This window comes from Tamandua tetradactyla, chromosome 11, assembly GCF_023851605.1.
Source record: "Tamandua tetradactyla isolate mTamTet1 chromosome 11, mTamTet1.pri, whole genome shotgun sequence".
Lineage (NCBI taxonomy): Eukaryota > Metazoa > Chordata > Mammalia > Pilosa > Myrmecophagidae > Tamandua > Tamandua tetradactyla.
The window spans coordinates 4,454,810-4,474,177 of record NC_135337.1 but is presented as its reverse complement, the minus strand read 5'-3'; the positions used below and the strand labels follow the sequence as shown (position 1 = coordinate 4,474,177).

Below are 19,368 nucleotides of genomic sequence, written 5' to 3'. Positions count from 1 at the left end.
AATACGGTGCAGATGGTATCTCCATTTATTTCAATTTGCATTTCTCATTATAAGCGAGGTTGAAATTCTTTTGATACGGTTAATTTATATTTCTTTTTCTGTGAACTATCTGTTCACATTGCTAGCCTTTTAAAAATTTTCCTACAGCATCGTTAGTCTCTTCCTTCTCAATCCATAAAAGCACACTCATATCATTAACCACTACTCTTTTCAGTAGAAAGTCAAAAAAGCCTCAAAAGACTAACTCCAACCATTTCAAAAATTCTCCTGGTACTGTTTCCACATTCCTTCTGGTTCAAAATTTGTCGAGAAATTCTTCATCTCGGTCTACATAAATTTCTATTTTGCATTTTCTTTCCCTTCCTTTCCTTTTTCCTACTTCATGTTTTCGTGTTTTTATGATGGACTTTTTCTGATTCCTTCCACTTATTTTACGGATGTGATCAGAGGATGTTTTTAATTGAGACTTGACCATCAGGCCCTTCAGGGACTCCCTGGAGGTGGCACATGTCCCCCCTAGCTATGGCAGGAAGACTAACTGGCTGAACTCACAGTAATGCTTGCTGTGCATCACTTCAGGTGGGAGCTGAACAATGCTTCCTTTTTTGGTTTTGGTCCATGAATGTGGGCAACAAACAGGAAAATTGGTACCCTAGAGAATAACCTCCTACTCACCCCCTGAAAAAAATGTGCACTTGTCCTGGGCGCTCCTTAGAGTTCTATGCCAATGTGGAAGGTCTTAAGTCATTCCATCTCTTCCTTTCCCCACCAATTATCCCAAACAGAATGACAAAGGCTCTTAGGTTTCAACATTTGTTTACTGGAGACCGAGGACAGACTCCAGGTACATGTTCCACACGTCAACACCTCTCCAGATTTTAAATTACCTAAGAACTACCTAGCAATGGTTCCCAAACTCGCAATATTTACTATGTCATTTGAACTATCAATATGGGGGGAAACTTTTTAAAAAAGATAAATCACAATTATTTAATAACAAATGGGGTTTTTTTTTTAAGAAATTAATAACGAATTTATCAACTGATTTCCAAGGTATCTACAGAGAAGGAAAACTTATTTGGGCATTTAATGCAAATGGTAATGGTAAAGTCAAAAAAGCCATGCAAGGTCACAACCCTTGAAAATCCCTTAAAATATCCCATATAATTCTCTGGGGAGATCCTATTTATAAATTATTCAAGTATTCTGGCTCTTGGAAAACAAAGCCTTTCAAGATTCCAACTTGGTTGCCTTTCCTGTACGTGATCACCTTCCTGCTCCTTGGTCATGTGTGACACACACACCAAAGGTCAGAAGCACACTGGTATTGTTTTTTGCTTTGCTCACTGTAAAGCAACCATCTGCTAGCACAACAAACTGCATTTCTACACCACATGCCTTGGATATTATGTAACACCTAGTAGGTGGGCATTTAATAAAGGGATGTTTGCCAATACCTTGTTCTTCTTTACCTTCATGCATAACAACTGTCATAACTTTGCAGCTGGTTTTAAAATACTTCTTGGCAGTTGTGTGACTTGTGCAAACGGTGTAATTCTGAGTGACATCACTGTGGATTTGCTCTTTTCTCTGTGGTTAGGGGCCAAATCTATCTACATTTTATACATGTCGTGGAAAAACTTCTTAGCTTCACCCAAGAAGTTACTCTGTTTTAGTGGCTTTAGGCAATTTGAAAAGTTCCAAAAAAGGCAACACATTAGAGGCTTAAGGAAAATGGCTTGCCATTAAAATAAAATCCACTTTTTAAATATTCATTATATTTACTAATTTGCCCTTTGTTTCAGCTCTTTTTTTTTTTAAGTTTTATTCGGACCTACCTAGTTCCAGCCCAAAGATACTCATATTCTGTGCTTGCCCTGGAATCCCATTTACTTTTTACAAGTATGATATTTTGAAATATAGCATTTATTATTTTCATCTCTCCTTTCAGGAGTTAATGAACTACTTTCAAGTCACTGATCCTTTCGTTTACAATATTATGTAAAAAATATAATAGGGGTATAACGCAAAAAAAATAAAAATAGAAAATTATATGGGTAAATAACACTTAGACAAAATAAAAAGACCATAACCCAGACAGACTGGCATGCTGAGTGTGGTCACACCTGAAAGTCAGACTGGACAGATGTAACAAAGGCATGTTCTAGTAGCACATGTGCAATCTTTAAGATGATGGTGGAGCTAGGTACCCCAGAAAAACACGTTCTTAAACTTAATCTGTTCCTGAGGGTGTGAACCCTTGTACACAGGACTTTTTGATGAGGTTACTTCAGTTAAGGTGTGGCCACAGAGTACCCCAGTCTCCTGGGAGAAAGGATTGCCTTAAAAATGCCTTGACTTTGGACTTCTCCCAACCTCAAACCGTGAGCCAACAGATTCCATGGTGTGAGGCAGCCCACTGCATGGTACCTGCTTTGGCAGCCAGGGAGCTAAAACGATGGTTATTGAGAATATTATAAAGCAGCACTGCAAACAGTGAAGAGACTGGGTATTGGAGCCAGACGGCTTCATTTCAAAACCAGGTTCTCCCACATACAGGCTGTTGAACTTGGACAAGTCACTTTAACTCCCTCCATCTCAGTTTCTCACTATAAAATAGGGATAATTACTAGTACCCAACTCAGGGTTACCCGAGTTACTGAAGACATCATATCAGAAAGGCACGTGTCACAGAAAGCGCTCAATGACAGTTAGCTTTGCTTCCACAATGGGGCTTCTGAGAAACCTGTACCAATCTCATGTTACAAGTTCTAAGGTGTGTGTTAACCGCCAGATCTGTGATTTGAAATCCACAAACCACCACTCCCATCTGTGGGCCCCGATGCCCATCAGGGTCTCCGTGACAACACACGTAGCTATTTACTCACCTTCTGGGACACAGGTGGCCAAAACAACTGATGATTTCCTTTCAGATACTTTATTTTCCACAAGACAGTGTATTTCCTTTGAAAGATCATCTGTCGTCTTAAAATACACCTCAGTTTCTGAGTTATTTTGACATTGTACTGAAGGGCAATTCCATGAATAGTTTATAAATTCTGGATGGTTGGTGGGATGTTTCTGCAGCCCACATTGAAGCATAATGCTTTCACCAATCAACGTACAGTTCAGTCCCAGAGGTGGAAGAGGCTCTGGAAAAAATATATAATACTCAGTTTAGAAAGAGTAATATTTACACCACATACAAGGGAAACACAATAAGATTAAGTTCCGATTTCTTATCAGAAGCCATGGAGGTGAGAGGCAGTGGTATGATATATTTAAGGTACTGAAAGAAAAAACCTGCCAACCAAGAATTCTTTACCTGGCAAAACTGTCCTTCAAAAATGAGGAAGAGTTTAAAATTGTCACAGATAAACAGAAGCTGAGCGAGTTTGTGAACAACACGGTCTGCCTGCAAAAAACACTAAAGAGAGGTAGTTACACAGGATGAAAAGAAAAGACAGGAGACAGAGGCCTGGAGTAGAGTGTAGAAATGAAGAGTATCACAGTAAGGGTAACTGAAAGGATAAAAAGAGACAGTAAGGTATAACATACAAAAGCCAAAGGCTAAAATGGTTTAAGTAAGTACTGCCTTACAGTAACAACACTGAATGTTAATGGATTTAACCCCCTAGTCAAAAGACATAGATTGGCAAAATAGACAAACAAACAAACAAACAAAAAAAACAAAGAGCCATCTTTGCATGCTACCCACAAGAGATTCACCTTAGATCCAAGGACACAAGTACATGGGAAGTGAAAGAATGGAAAAAGACATTCCACACAAACAGTAACCAAAAAAGAATTCAGTTAGTCATACTAATATCAGACAAATAGATTTCAAATACAAATGTTTTAAGAGACAAGGAAGGATGTTATATATTAATAAAAGGAGCAAGCCACCAAAAAAGAAATAACAATCATAAATATTTATGCACCTACAGGGTGCTCCAAAATACATGAGACAAATACTGGCAAAACTGAAAAGAGAAACAGACATAGCTACAATAATAATTGGAGACTTTAACACACCACTGTCATTAATAAGCAGAGGATCAATAAGGAAACAGAGAAACTGAATAAAATGATAAATGAAGTAGACCTAACAGATATTTATAGAACACTGTACTGCAAAACAGCAAGATATACACTCTTCTCAAGTGCCCAAGGATCATTCTCCACGATGGACCACATATTGGGTAAAATATATCACCTTGTTATTGAAGATGTAGTGGAGAGGCTGGAGGGAACTGCCTGAAAATGTAGAGCTGTGTTCCAGTAGCCATGTTTCTTGATGATGATTGAATAATGATATAGCTTTCACAATGTGACTGTGTGATGGTGAAAACCTTGTGTCTGATGCTCCTTCTAGCTACTATATCAACAGAAGAGTAGAACATATGGAATAAAAATAAATAATAGGGGAAATAAATGTTAAAATAAATTTAGTTTGAAATGCTAGTGGTAAATGAAAGCGAGGGGTAAGGGGTATGGTATGTATAATCTTTTTTTTTTCTCTGTTATCGTTTTATTTCTTTTTCTGTTGTCTTTTTATTTCTTTTTTTAAATCGATGCAAATGTTCTAAGAAATGATGAATATGCAACTATGTGACGATATTAAGAATTACTGATTGTATATGTAGAATGGAATGATATCTTAATGTTTTGTTTGTTAATTTTTTTAATTAATAAAAAAGTTAAAAAAAGAAAAACATGCCATTCACAATGGCAACTAAAAAAATTAAATATCTAGGAATAAACTTAACTAAGGATGTAAAGGAAAACTACAAAACATTGTAGTTTTCCTTTACAGAAAACTACAAAACATTGTTAAAAGAACACCTAACTAAATGGAAGGACATTCCATTGTTCATGGATTTGAAGACTAAGTATTTTAGTAAAATGTCAATTCTACTCAAATTGATTTAAAGAAACAATGTAATCACAATCAAAATTCCAATAGCCTACTTTGAAGAATTGGAAAAGCCAGTCACCAAATTTATGTGGAAGGGTAAGGGGCCCTAAATAGCCAAAAATATCTTGAAGAAGAACAAAGTTGGAGGATTCACACTGCTTGACTTTCAAAGCATATTATAAAGCTATGGTGCAAAACAGCACAGTACTGGCACAAAGACAGACATATCGATTAATGACACCAAACTGAGCTTTCAGAAATAGACCCTCACATCTATGACCCATTGAGTTTTGACAAGACTTCTAAGTCCACTGAACTGGGACAGAACAGTCCCTTCAACAACCGATGCTAGGAGAACTGGATACCCATATTCAAAAGAATAAACAAGGACCCTTGTCTCATACCTCATACAAAAATTAACTCAAAATGGATCCAAAGACCTAAACATAAGAGACAGGACCATAAAACTCCTGGAAGAAAATGTAGGGAAGCATCTTCAAGATCTTGTGGTAGGCAGAGGTTTCTTATATTTGTCACCCAAAGCACAAGCAGTAAAAGAAAAAAATAGATAATAGAAGCTCCTCAAGATTGATACTTTTGTGCATCAAATAATTTTGTCAAGAAGGTGAAAAGGTAGCCTATTCAAAGGAAGGAAATATTTGGGAACCATATATCTGATAAAGTTTTAAGATCCAGAATATATTAAAAAAATACTATAACTCAACAATAGAAAGACAAACAAACCAATTTAAAAAATTGCGCAAAATACTTGAATAGACATTTTTCCAAAGACGAAATACAAATAACTAAAAAGACGCTCAACAGCACTAGCTGTCAAGGAAATGCAAACCAAAACCCAATGAGAGAGTGATGCCCAATAAATCCCAGAGTGATTTGAACAGTGAATAAAAAAGTATTTGCAAAATTCCCTTCAGGGAATGGTGAGAACGGGGGAAAATTCAACCTCCCCAAGTTGAATTCTTGATATTCTCACAAGCAGTGTGGGCAACCAAAGCTATAGGATGAGCCCCCAGTCTTGGGGTTTGTTCATATGAAACTTAACCCCACAAAGGATAGGTCAAGTCTACTTAAAATTAGGCCTGTCAACCCCAAGAAAACCTCTTTTGTTGCTCAGATGTGGCCTCTCTCTCCAGCCAACACTACGAGCTAACTCACCACCCTTCCCCTGTCTACGTGGGACATGACTCCCAGGGGTGTGGACCTTCCTGGCAACATGGGATAGAAATCCTAGAATGAGCTGAGACTCAGCATCAAGGGATTGAGAAAACCTTCTCAACCAAAAGGGGGAAGAGTAAAATGAGACAAAAAAAGTGTCAATGGCTGAGAGATTCCAAACTGAGTCGAGAGGTTATCCTGGAGGTTATTCTTGTGCATTAAATAGATATCACCTTGTTAGTCAAGATGTAATGGAGAGGCTAGAGGGAACTGCCTGAAAATGTAGAGCTGTGTTCCACTAGCCATGTTTCTTGAAGATGATTGTATGATATAGCTTTCACAATGTGACTGTGTGATTGTGAAAACCTTGTGTCTGATGCTCCTTTTATCTACCTTGTCAACAGACGAGTAAAACAAATGGAATAAAAGTAAATAATAGGGGGAACAAATGAAAGGGAGGGCTAAGGGGTATGGTATGAATAATTTTTTTTCTGTTTTCTTTTTATTTCTTTTTCTGAATAGATGCAAATGTTTCTTGGAAATGATCATGATGATGAATATGCAACTATATGATGACATTGGGAATTACTGATTTTATATGAAGAACAGAATGATCACAAGTTAAGAATGTTTGTGTTTGTTTGGTGTTTTTTAGTATTTTAAAAAAAGAGAGAGATAATTTCACACATACTAGAATGGACACTATTAACCAAACAGAAAACTACAAGTGTTGGAGAGGATGTGGAAAAACAGGAACACTTATCCACTGCTGGTGGAAATGTAAACTAGTGCAGCCACTGTGAAAGACAGTTTTGCAGTTCCTCAGGAAGCTAAGTAAAAAACTGCCATCCCACTACCAGGTATGTACTCGAGAACTGAAAGCAAGGACAACTTTCATTGAGGCTTTTCTCACAATTGCCAAAAGAAAGAATTCCTTCAACCAATAAATGGATAAAAAATATGTGGTATATACAGAAGATGGAATATTATTCAGCAGGATGTGACAACGTGGATGAAGCTTCAGGACATTACGTACAGTGAAATAAGGCACAAAAAGAAAAATTCTGTATGATCTCACACATATGATCTAATTAGAGTAAGTAAATTCATAGAGTCAAAATCCAGAATGCAGGCATGCTGGTTTGAAGCTGTTATGTACACAAGAAAAGCCACGGCCTTTTCCAATCCCGTCTTGTGGGGCCAGACCTACTATTTAGTGTAGAGACTCTGACTAGATTGTTTCCATGGAGACTGACCCACTCAATTGTTTTGAAAATTTATTTTTGTTTTGTTTTCTCATTTTTTATTGTGAATGATAACATATATACAAAACAGCAATAAATTTCAAAGCACACCACAACAATCAGTTATAGAACAGATTTCAGAGTTCGGTATGGTTACAGTTTCACAATTTTAGGTTTTTCCTTCTGGCTGCTCCAAGACACTGGAGACTAAAAGAAATAATATAATGATTCAAATGTCATACTCATTTGTTAAATCTTATCTTCTCTTTTATAGCTCCGACTTCTCCTCTGATCTTTTTTACATTATTTTTTAATTGAAACATATTATATATTCCACACCATATAATCAACCAAAAGTACACAATCAATGGTTCACAGTATCATCACATAGCTGTGCATTTATCATCACAATTGACTTTTTTTTTCTTTTTTGTGAAAAATAACAGACATACAAAAACCAATACATTTCAAAGCACATCACAACAATAGATTTCAGAGTTTGGTATGGGTTACAAATCCACAATTTTAGGTTTTTACTTCTAGCTGCTCTAGGATACTGGACGGTGTGAAGTCTGATTATTAGAGCCGACAGAGACACAGACATTTGGAGTTGCTTGCAGTGCCAACAGAGCAGATGCCTAGACATGGAAGTTTGGAGATGCAAAGCCCAGCAGTCTTCGCCATGTGCTTTCCCGTGAGTTGCTAAGCAAGCCAGAGCCCAGAGTTGTATTCCGGAAGAGTTAAGTGAAGGCCCAGAGATGCTTAGAGAGGAAACCACTGGCATCATAAACTGGAAGCAACAGAACTGGGAACAAGGACCGGAAGATGCCTGTTTGAAATCCTACACAATCTGAAAGCCAAAAGATTTTTCATAAGTTGGTAGTAGGTCATCTAGCTGCAAATCCTGATCTGAAGAGGCCAGGGAATTTACTGTCTTTATTTTTTCTCACTTACTTCAAATATTCATTATCAGGTTTCACTGCAAAAATATTCATGTGCTTGATTATGGGGTGCTCCACATGGATGTCTTAGTTTGGACATTTTTATGGCATTGAAACTGTAAACTTATAACTTAATAAATTCCCGTTATAAAAGCCCTTTCATTTTTGGTATACAGCATTCTGGCAGCATTTAAGAAACTAATATAATAGGCTACCAGGAGATAGAATGAGGGTAGAGAATGGGGAGTGGATGCTTAACAGGTGTAGAATTTATAAGTAGGGTGAATATAAATGTATGGAAATGGATGGAGGTGATGGTAGCGCATTATGGTGCACATGACTGACAGCATTACGTATATGACTGTGGTTGAAAGGGAAGTTTAGAGTAGAGTATGTCACTAGAAGGAAAGTAAGATGATGAAACATAGGACTGTATAATACAGTGAACCCTGTGATGGGCAATGACTGATTAATAGTACAATATAAAAATGTTCTTTCGTGAACTAGAGCAAATGCACGTCACTGTTACAAGGCGTTACATAGAGTGGTATATGGGGAAACACGCATATTGCAAACCATGGGCTACAGTAATATTTTAATATATTCTTTCATCCACGGTAACAAATACATCATTCCAATGCTAAAGGTCAATAACAGTGGGGGTGAAGGAGGATGGGATTTTTTCTATTGGGTAATGAAAATGTTCCAGAATTGATTATGATGATGAATGCACAATTATGTGATGATACGTGAGCCACGGATTGCATACTTTAGATGGTCTGTATTTTTTGTGAATATATCTCAATAAAACTGCTTTTTTTAAAAAAGAGTAATATTTAGATTCATCATTCGCAAGTTTCTGAAACTCCAATTTCCTTACAAACTAAAGAGACTAGTAGACCACATCTTTAAACACCAAGAGGAGAGAATTCTCTTTTGCTGGGTCAGAGCTACTGATTCAAATTCAGCAAAATAAATACAAGCCCCAAATCTCATATACTCAATTTTGAAATCCTACATAATCTGAAAGCCAAAAGATTTTTCATAAATTGGTAGTAGGTCATCTAGCTGCAAATTCTGATCTGAAGTGGCAAGAGAATTTACCGTCTTTATTTTTTCTCACTTACTTCAAATATTCATTTATCAGGTTTCACTGCAAAAATATTCATGTGCTTGATTATGGGGTGCTCCACATAACAAGTAGGGGTACTTCTTAATATATGTACAGGAATAGTTTCTATTACCTTTCTAAATATCTGAAAAAAAGTTTGAGTCCAAAACACACCTGACCCAAAGAGTTTTATAAAAGATGCTAGCGAGCTATATTTAACTTGGCAGGACCCTTGTAAGCAATCAGACAGGGCTGGGTATGGCATGTAGCATGGATCTGCCAGCCTAGAGGTCACACTACTGGTTTTCCTCTAGAAAATGCCTCTTACTGACTGAGGCAGCCTAGATCTGTAAAGAGATAACTAAGACATTCATTCATTTGTTACAAAGGGGGACAGTAATATTATGTCATCACTGCCCTCTGAAACTTCAATGCGAATTAATTTGTATTATTAGTCAGTCATTTATTTGTTAATCCATACACTTTCTTGCACCTCAACTTTGCTTCAGCAACTAATCATAAGAGAGTTAAAACATGCAAAAAATATGTGTAAAGTGCAAAAGTGATCATAACAGCATTTGTGTAATAATTAAAGTTTTAATATATTATAAACATCTATTAAAAAGGGAATTCAGGTAAATTAAGATTAAGATGATGGAATACTGTTGTGCTGTTTTGAAAGGATGTATGTACCCTAGAAAGGCCATGTTTTAATCCTAATCCCATTTTGTAAAGGCAGCCGTTTCTTCTAATCCCTATTCAGAACTGCATGTTTGAAACTTTAATTAGATCATCTCCCTGAAGATGTGACTCAATCAAGAGTGGTTGTTAAAATGGATTAGCTGGAGATGTGTCTCCACCCATTCTAGGTGGGTCTTAATTATTTCACTGGAATCCTATAAAAAGAGGAAACATTTTGGAGAAAGTAGGAGATTCAGAGACAGCAGAGAAGGACAACAGAGAATGCTACAGAACCATGAAGCAGAGTCCACTGGCCAGCGACTTTTGGAGATGAAGAAGGAAAACACCACCCAGGGAGCTGGAAAGGAACCTAGCAGATGACAGTGTTTGCCATGTGCCCTTTCAGCTCAGAGAGAAACCCTGACTGTGTTCATCATGGGCCGTTCTACTTGAGAGAGAAACCCTGAACTTCATTGGCCTTCCTGAATCAAGGTATCTTTCCCTGGATGCCTTAGATTAGACATCTCTACAGACTTGTTTTAATTGGGATATTTTCTCGGTTAGAACTGTACACTAGCAACTTACTAAATTCTCCTTTTTAAAAGTCATTCCATTTCTGGTATATTGCATTCTGGCAGCTAGCAAACTAGAACAATTGTACTGTCATTTAAAATATTTTCAAAGACAGAGATGCTTATGCTTCAATTTTACTAATAATTTAGAAAACAAAAGTGTTAAACTCATCTTTCCCCCATCTTCTCTTCATGAATTCTCTCTCTCTCCCCCTGCCTGCCTTGTTAGACCCTGTTCTAGTTTGCTAGCTGCCTGGGAGGCATTTTCCCTCTTCATCTCCAAGCATCTTGCTGGCTGGTGGACTCTGCTTCTTGCGGCTACGTCGTTCTGCTTTCTCAGAATCTCTCCTTTCTCCAAAATGTTTCCTCTTTTAAAGGATTCCAGTAAAGCAATCAAGACCTACCTAGAATTGGTTGAGACACGTCTCCATCTGATCCAGCTTAACAACCACTCTTGATTGAGTCACATCTCCAAGGAGATGATTTAACTAAAGTTTCAAACATACAGTACTGAATAGGGATTAGAAGAAATGGCTGCCCTTACAAAATGGGATTAGGATTAAAACATGGCTTTTTTAGGGTACATGCATCCTTTCAAACCAGCACAGACCCCCAAATCACACAATGACTTCCCTTTCTGCTTGGGACTCCCTCAGTTTTTTAGGTTCAACCTCATATAATTACTTATATGCTACCTTAAAATTTTCCTTTAAAACTAAACATCGGAAAACCTCTTTCCAAATTAAACCTTAAGCAACAGACCAATACAACAAATGAATAAAAGTGGTTGTTCTAGTTGACTTAAAATTGAAGAACCTAGAGCCTTGCCCCTCAGATCTCTCTGGTACTTCGCCCACTACACCCCTTAGCACTGGGCCAGTTCTTTTAGAAGCTGGAAGGCCCTTAAAAAAATCATCCAGTCCAAACTCCTCAATGTTTGAATGGCAAAGTCCACTACTAAATGTGTCTCAAGCTTGTCTGTAGAAGGGAATATAATTCTTAATAAGGTCATTGTAAAGGTCAAATGAAAGATGAAAGTAATTTGGGAGGAAATATATGGAAGTGTGAGTATTACTATTATCTTTTATATTATTAGAACCCCCCTAACTACGCAGAAGCTTTTTCTGGCAGTCTCACTGCACCATTCTTGCTAGACAGCAAACCTAGAAGTATGGATCTGGCTCACATAAAAGTAGACAAATCTTTCTGCAAAACCTAGATCAGAGTTTTCCCATATCAGACTCTTTTCCTTTCAGAAATCTTTTATGATCTCTCACTGCCCATGGAACCCAACACAGCCAGACATTAGTTTTATCTGTACCTTAAGCAGTACTAAATTGGTAAGAAATGATGTGCCCATTTCATTCCTAAGAATACCTAATTAGCCAATTTTTAATTAATGAATTCAGCTCACTGCCTATAAGAAATGAGGATTTCTTACATGTATGTAATGACATTTTACAAGACCATTTGTACATTTCTACTAACTTCATTAACCCAGACCATTGAAGCTTACAGCAGTTAATTCTACTTACATGAACACCATTGTCTTCAATGTTACAAAGATTTGCACAGGGATGGGAAAGAAATAATCGACATCAATAGTGGAAATTTTAAGGGGACTTTAGAGGGGAGGGGAAAGCCCAAAATCAATTTACACACAGAAGGAAGTGGATGCTCTGATTTTAAGAGTTGCCAGGAAATCCCCATGACCTATTTCTCCTGCTGAACTACCATGAGCCCTGGTCTCTGTAAGATTACTAAGTCACTTAAACAAGTGTTACTATACCCTCAAGGAAGTCTGATGTCCTCATTTCTTAAAAAAAAAAGTCTGACCAAACATTTGGTCATTTAGATATGAAACCTTGAGTCATCTTTGATTCTTTCTGCACTTTTATATATTTTAAGTTCAAAGTCTAAATATACTTGATTCTTTCTTGGAAGTTATCTTTTGATGCTTTACAATCAAAATCTCTGTCCACACGGCTGATCATCAGCAATGAACAATCTTACAAGGAAATCAAGAAAACAAATCCATTTACAGTAGGATCTAAAAGAATAAAATACCTAGTAATAAATTTAACCAAGGAGGTAAAAGACTTGTACACCGAAAGCTAGAAAACATTGCTGGGAGAAATAAAGAGGACCCAATAAATGGCCATCTTGTGCCCACAGACCGGAAGGCTTAAATATTTTTAAGAGGTCAACACTACCTAAAGCAATCTAAACATTCAACATAATATCTATCAAAATTCCAACAGTTTTTTTTTTTGTAGAAATGGAAAAGCTGATTCTCAAAAATTTACATGGAAATGTAAGGTTCCCAAATAGCCAAAACAACTGTGAAAAGAACAAAGCTGGAGGACTCATACGTCCCAATTTCAAAGCTTACTACAGAACTATAGTAATCAAAACAGTGTGGTACAGGCATAAAGGTAGATATATAGGCCAATGAAATAGAATCACGAGTTCAGAAATAAAACCAAGACATCTATAGTCAAATGATTTTTGACAAGAGGCCAAATTGTTCAACAGAGAAAGAAAAACCTCTTCAACAAATGATGCTGGGACAACTGGATTTCACATGCAAAAGAATGAATTTGGACCCCTTTCCCCACCATTTTCAAAAGTCAACTGAAAATGAATCAATGGCCCACACAGAGCTAAAATCCATAAAACTTGTAGAAAACAGAAGGATAAATCTTCATGATGTTGGATTTGGAAAGGGATTAGATATGACATCAAAAACATACACACTAAAACATAAAATAGATAAACTGGACATCATCAAAATTAAAAAATATTTGTGCAAAGGTTATTATCAAAAAATTTAAAAGACAACCTACAATATGGGAGAAAATATCTGCAAACCATATATGTGATAAAGGCCTACTATCCACAATATATGAAGAACTCTTATAACTGAACAACAAAAAGACTGAAAAAATGAGCTAAGGTCTTGGACATTTCTCCAAAGAAGATATACAAATATTCAACATGCATAAGAAAAGTTAATCAACCTATATTAGTCATTAGAGAAAAGCAAGTCACAATTACGAGATATGGTTTCTTACCCAGTAGAATGACTATTACAAAAAAAATGGGAATTACTGATTATATATGTGGATGTTTTATTTGGTTTCTTAATTTTTTAATTAATAAATAAATTTTTTTTTAAATTTTTAAAAAATGGAAAATAAGAAGTGTTGGCAAGGATGAGGAGAAATTGGAACTCTTGCCCATCGCTGGTGGGATGTGAAATGGTGCAGCCACTGTGGGCAACAGTTCAGTGGTTCCCAAGAGTTAAACACAGAATCACCACCAGCAATTCCACTCCAACATATACATACGCAAAAGAACTGAAAACAGGGACTCATATACTCATTCAACAATGTTCACAGCACGTGCAACAACTAAAAGGAAGAAACAACCCAAACGTCCATCAACACATGACTAGTACACAAAATGTGGTACATGCATATAATGGAATGTTATTTGGACGTATAAAGGAATGGAGCTCTGCCACATGTCACAACATGAACTCAACCTTGAAGACACTATGTTGAGTGAAATAAACTAGACACAAAAGGACAAATACCGCATGATTCTACTAATATGAAATATCTAGCTAGAATAGGCAAATTCATAGAGACAGAATGCAGACTAGAGGTTACCAGCAGCTGAGGAGAGAGGGAATGGGGAGTCGCTGCTTCATTGGAACAGAGTTTCTGTTTGGGGTAATGGAAAAGTTTCTGCACCTACATGGGTGTGAGAATGAAACAGGGAGAGTCTATGATTTAACCAGGTTTTTAATCTGGCCATCAATACAACAAGTAAGAAAGGAGTAAGGAGACTAAGTTTGTTCGCACGGGATTAATTCAGGTGAATGACTGTGGTGTTTAGGTTGAGAAAGGAGGATAAGGAGGACATCAAATCAGCAAAGGACGATCAAGGTCAGCATGGCAGAAGTGAGTTATAAATATAAAAGGTGGTGGTCAGCGTGGTACACTGTGGGGTTAGAATTATTGGTGATGACAAGTTCTAGATTATAAACATGGGGAGTGGGTAAGGGGGACTGGAGGACAAGCTCATAACAGAGAAGATCAAGGACTGAGACATCAGGACATTAGAAAGGATTTTCTTTTCAATAATAAAATTACCAAGAATCATGACAGCAGCAGCATTAGGAACAATTTAAAGGATACAGAAACTAAAATAAAGAAACACTGGAGTGTGATCCAGGGCCCCAGAAATGACTGCAATAAGGAAGAGGCATTAGAATCAAAGGAGGAAGAATAGTCAAGAAACAAGGAGAAGCCTATACCCGGACTCCACTTCCAGTTTAAAGAGGTGTGAGAAAAAATCTGCCACCTGAGTAGGTTGCAGGGGGAAGCAGGAATTCTGATTTATAGAATTGCATTCATCCACAGAGCTCAGAGTTCTGAGCTAATGGCAGCCACTACATCCCTTTTCAGGAAAGGGATTCTATTGGCTGTAGCACTGCCCTGTAATGCTGCTCTGCCTATCCCACTTAGATTCTCTCCTAACCAAGAGGATGGCAAGGGAGTTGAAAAGCAGCACCTTTGTACTGGAAAGATAGGAAAAGCCTGCAACACGTGATATCAAATTATTTTCTTTCCGTAAGCCATTAATTTGTATCAGTGTCTTAAATGGCTGGACATGCGCCATTTTAAACAAAACAATTTACAGAATACTCACCAACCACAGAAAGAAAGAATATGATGTTATCTTTAATACTCGGGGATTCAATTTCATAATGATCTTCATCTGATAATGTTAAATTGAAGATGGTGAGGTGACCGGACACAGTGTCTAAATGCACTCTCTCTTGAAAAGGTGGGAAGTGTATGACCTTAGAATTTTCTTCCCACTCGACGACTTTATCTTTATGCTTTTTCCATATGATCTCCTTAAAAGCTGTATGAGGTGGTGACTTGAACGTTACACTCCCCTTCACAGCTCCAAATAAATTTTCAGTATCACAGCTGATGAGACCTAGGAGGGAAATAAAATTGGTTAGGAAAAACATAAGTTTATTGATATTAAAAAATTATCTTCCAAGAAGCTCTTTGGGGGAAAAAATTAAATTTAGTGGTTAAAAATTATTCATCGGCTGTTTTTTGTGCTAAATTGATCATCTGCTGACAAAAACTACAGGAAGGAGACCATCTTGACCACACAGAGATTACAGTTTAAGAGGGAATTAGGGCCCATACAAATCCAAGCAATTGATTCGGCATTTGTGGAGGCCTGTGGGCAATGCTGGGAACAGGCCAGCGAACAGGACAAGCACAGCTCCAGGCCTTCAAGGAGCTCCCCTCGAGGAAAAAGACACTGAGCAGGCAGCACCAGGGTCCTTTGGCAGGGGGAACTACTGAGTCGAGGGCAGAGGAAGCCCTCCCCAAGGAAGTCATGCAGAAGCTGGCACTGGACAGACTAAATCACTAAAGGATGAAGAGGAGTTAGCCAGGGAAGGGCTAGGAGGGCAGGGATGGGAAGCAGGGTGCAGAGGGGAGCAGTGGGATCATGCCACAGCTAAAGAAAACAGCCCCTCCAAAGGCCCTGAATCAAGAAGGAGCTTGGAGGGCTCAAGGAAATGAAAGCAGTTTGGAGTGGCTACAATGGAGAGAGCAAGGGGATGGATGCTGGGGGATGAGCCTGGAGAGGCCGGCAGGGGCCAGGTCACACCAGGGTGGAAGAGGGGTCAGGAAAGGTAAGATAAGGATGGGGAACTTTATCCTACTGACGGAGGACTGATGTGACATAACTTGAGTCTCAATGGGGTGACTGTCCGCAGAGCAGAGAGCAGTTGGCAGGGCGCGCACAGAGCCAGAAAAGACAGAAGAGTGACCACTGCTATAGCAGGGACAGAGTGGACAGGGAGGACAGGACCAGGGAAAACCACCTGGGTTTGGAAACTGGGTGCGGGGTGAGGAGGGAGGAGCTGGTGGTGACTGTCAGGGTCTGTCCTGATTAACCCAGGTGCTATTAATTAAGATCAGGACCGATGGGAAGCAAGTCAAGGAGAATGAAAATGACGAGGGATTCAGGTACTGGGGACAGGGATGTACTGGAACCAGCTCCAACTGCCGTAAGTGGTTGCTAGCATCTGTGCCCAGCTCCGTTCAGTGAGCTCCGGTCGAGAGCTTTAAATCCACCAACCACCAAGTGTGAGTATTCACAAACTGGAAACTGGAAAATGCTTCAAACCAGTTATCTCAACTACTGCCGCCGCCATCACCACCGCCGCCGCCATCACCTCCGCCATCACCATCACCGCCGCCGCCATCACCTCCGCCATCACCACCACTGCCACCACCACCACCTTCACCACCGCCATCACCATCACTGCCGCCGCCATCACCTCCACCATCACCATCACTGCCGCCACCACCACCTTCACCACCGCCATCACCTCTGCCATCACCATCATACCACCACCGCCACCGCCGCCATCACCACCATTACTGCCATCACCAGTGCCTCCATCACCACCACCACCACTGCCTCCATCACCACCATCACCATCATACCACCACCACCACCACTGCTGCTGCTGCCATCACCACCACCACTGCCATCATCACCACCACCGCCACCATCACACCACCAAGCTGGTAAACATTTACCTCTACCACTAGACTGGGATATTTTTCATACCCCAAAATATGCCTTGCTCCAGGCTTGACTTTCTTATTAAGAGAAAAGCAGCTGTTAAGGGAAGGACTTGAGAGATAAATTAGAACCTGATGGAAGTCTTTGCCTCGTAACAATCAGGGTAATTGAAAGAGTGTGGAAAAATTCAAGAACATTAAATAGATCAACTGTAGGCAACTGTGTTCAGTAATTCAAATAGAAGCAAATACCTCCTATTTCTCTATTTGCAAGGCTTTTTAGAACCTATCTCCCTTATTTAGGAGGAAATGTCCTTGCCTTGCTGATCACGCACTCACTCTCCCACTCCCCAGAGTGCTTGCAAAGACAGATCAAAACAGGATAGGGTTTCAATGGGGAGCAATCCACACACAACTGTGGAGGCTGAAAATGCCTTATAAATGGGTAAAGGAATCACTAGTGAATGACAGTGAGTAGGTGGCAGTGAAGGAAAATGGGTATTAGGATGAATGCCACACCCTGGCTATATAAAGATCGCTTCTGTTTGTCCCAGGCAGAGGCCACGCCTCCTGGGCTTGAGAACAATGAGAAGGAAAAAAATCAAGAATTTGAAGCTAGTGGAAGAGAGAAGCAAGGAAAGAGAAATGGGAAGACTTCAGCAACAGGGCTCTGAGAAAAATGAAAGACAATGTTACTGAATGCCTACTCTCTACCAGCTACCCATGCTTATAGACCCTTTTTCACACTCTCCACGTCTGCGTACAGTAAGTGTTTTCAATCCTGTTTTACGGACACAGGCTCCAGGAGGCACAGCGCTCAGCAAGTCTGCAGCCGCACAGAGAGCAGGACAGGTGTCCTGCCGCCTCATTCAGTGCTCCTTCCACAACAGCAGCCCACCATTCTACTCACTCAGGAAAATTTCACTGGGCACCTAGTCACTGCAGGACCCCTGAGTACCAGGCAGAGACTCTGCCTCTTAGAGCTAAGCTTCTGTTGGGGGAGTCAGGCTTTATGCAAATGATGAGTCAAACATTCAGTTGCAACTGTGATAAGTGCTACTAAGTAAAAGCAGAGGGAGCCAACAGGAGCACATACTAGGGAACCAGCGAGGGATTAGGAAGGTCTTCCCTTGATATGTGAAGAATGCAGCGCAGTCAGCAATGGGAATGGAACAGACCTGTGTCTAGAGAAAACAGGTGAGAAAACCCTAAGGCAGGACGGTCAGGGGAGCGGGCACCTGGAGTGAGACAGGCAGATCCTGCGGGGTTCTCCTAGACACACAAAACTCTGGTGCTTATTCTGAGATCGGAAAGCCATCAAAAGGTTTAATAAAGGTGGTGATATACGATTAACCCCTTCTTTAAAAACATTAATTATACATTGACACATACATATAATTCTATATGAATCCAAAATGATCACATATGTATTTTTACATAGACTTTATGTAGGGTTTTTTTTTTCCACTTGGATGCGTCACCCTTTCCCCCAGCCCTCATGACAAATTCCAGCTCTACAATCTGTGTTAACTCAGAACATATCCTTCCATATTTTTCTCCCTGCTCCTACCTTCAAACAAAGACAAATATATATATATATTTACTGTTTAGATATGGGATTTGCCATTGTTTAACAAAAATGATTCTGTGCACACTTCCCTGCATCTTGCCTTTGTCATCAATAATATCTCATAACAATCTGACCAAATCAACTAGTATAGCTATGCTCTATTCCTTTTAATGGCTACATTACACCATAATTTACTTTGCCATCCACCACTGTTGAACACTCTGTTTGTCCCTAGCCTTTTCCAGTGCAAATAATACTGCGATAATTATCCCTGTGTACATGTCCTTATTTATTTATTTATGATTTCATTTCTATGGGTGAGTATCCTAGGAATGGGAAGAGGGGGTTGCTGAATGAAAAAGTAAACAGATTTTTTATTTTAATAGAAGGGGCCATATTGCTTACAAAAAAGACTTCTGCAATTTACATTTCCATAAGCAATAGCTGAGCTGCCTTTTTCTTGCACTCCTTTCTTCCTGCATTAGGCAACTTTTTGCACTTTTAACTTAATGGACATAAA

General features: G+C 39.0%; 1 protein-coding gene across 4 annotated transcripts in view; it reads right to left on the bottom strand.

The window, feature by feature from the left end:
- Nucleotides 1–19,368, bottom strand: part of CD58 (CD58 molecule) — an 83,311-nt gene that overhangs the window by 18,591 nt on the left and 45,352 nt on the right. For all 4 annotated transcript variants that reach the window (XM_077119779.1, XM_077119778.1, XM_077119781.1 and 1 more), the window contains exons 2-3: nucleotides 15,363–15,659; nucleotides 2,889–3,152 (exon numbers count right to left, since the gene is read on the bottom strand). In XM_077119779.1, coding sequence (XP_076975894.1) covers nucleotides 2,889–3,152; nucleotides 15,363–15,659 — 561 coding nt within the window. The remainder of the gene's footprint in view (nucleotides 1–2,888; nucleotides 3,153–15,362; nucleotides 15,660–19,368) is intronic.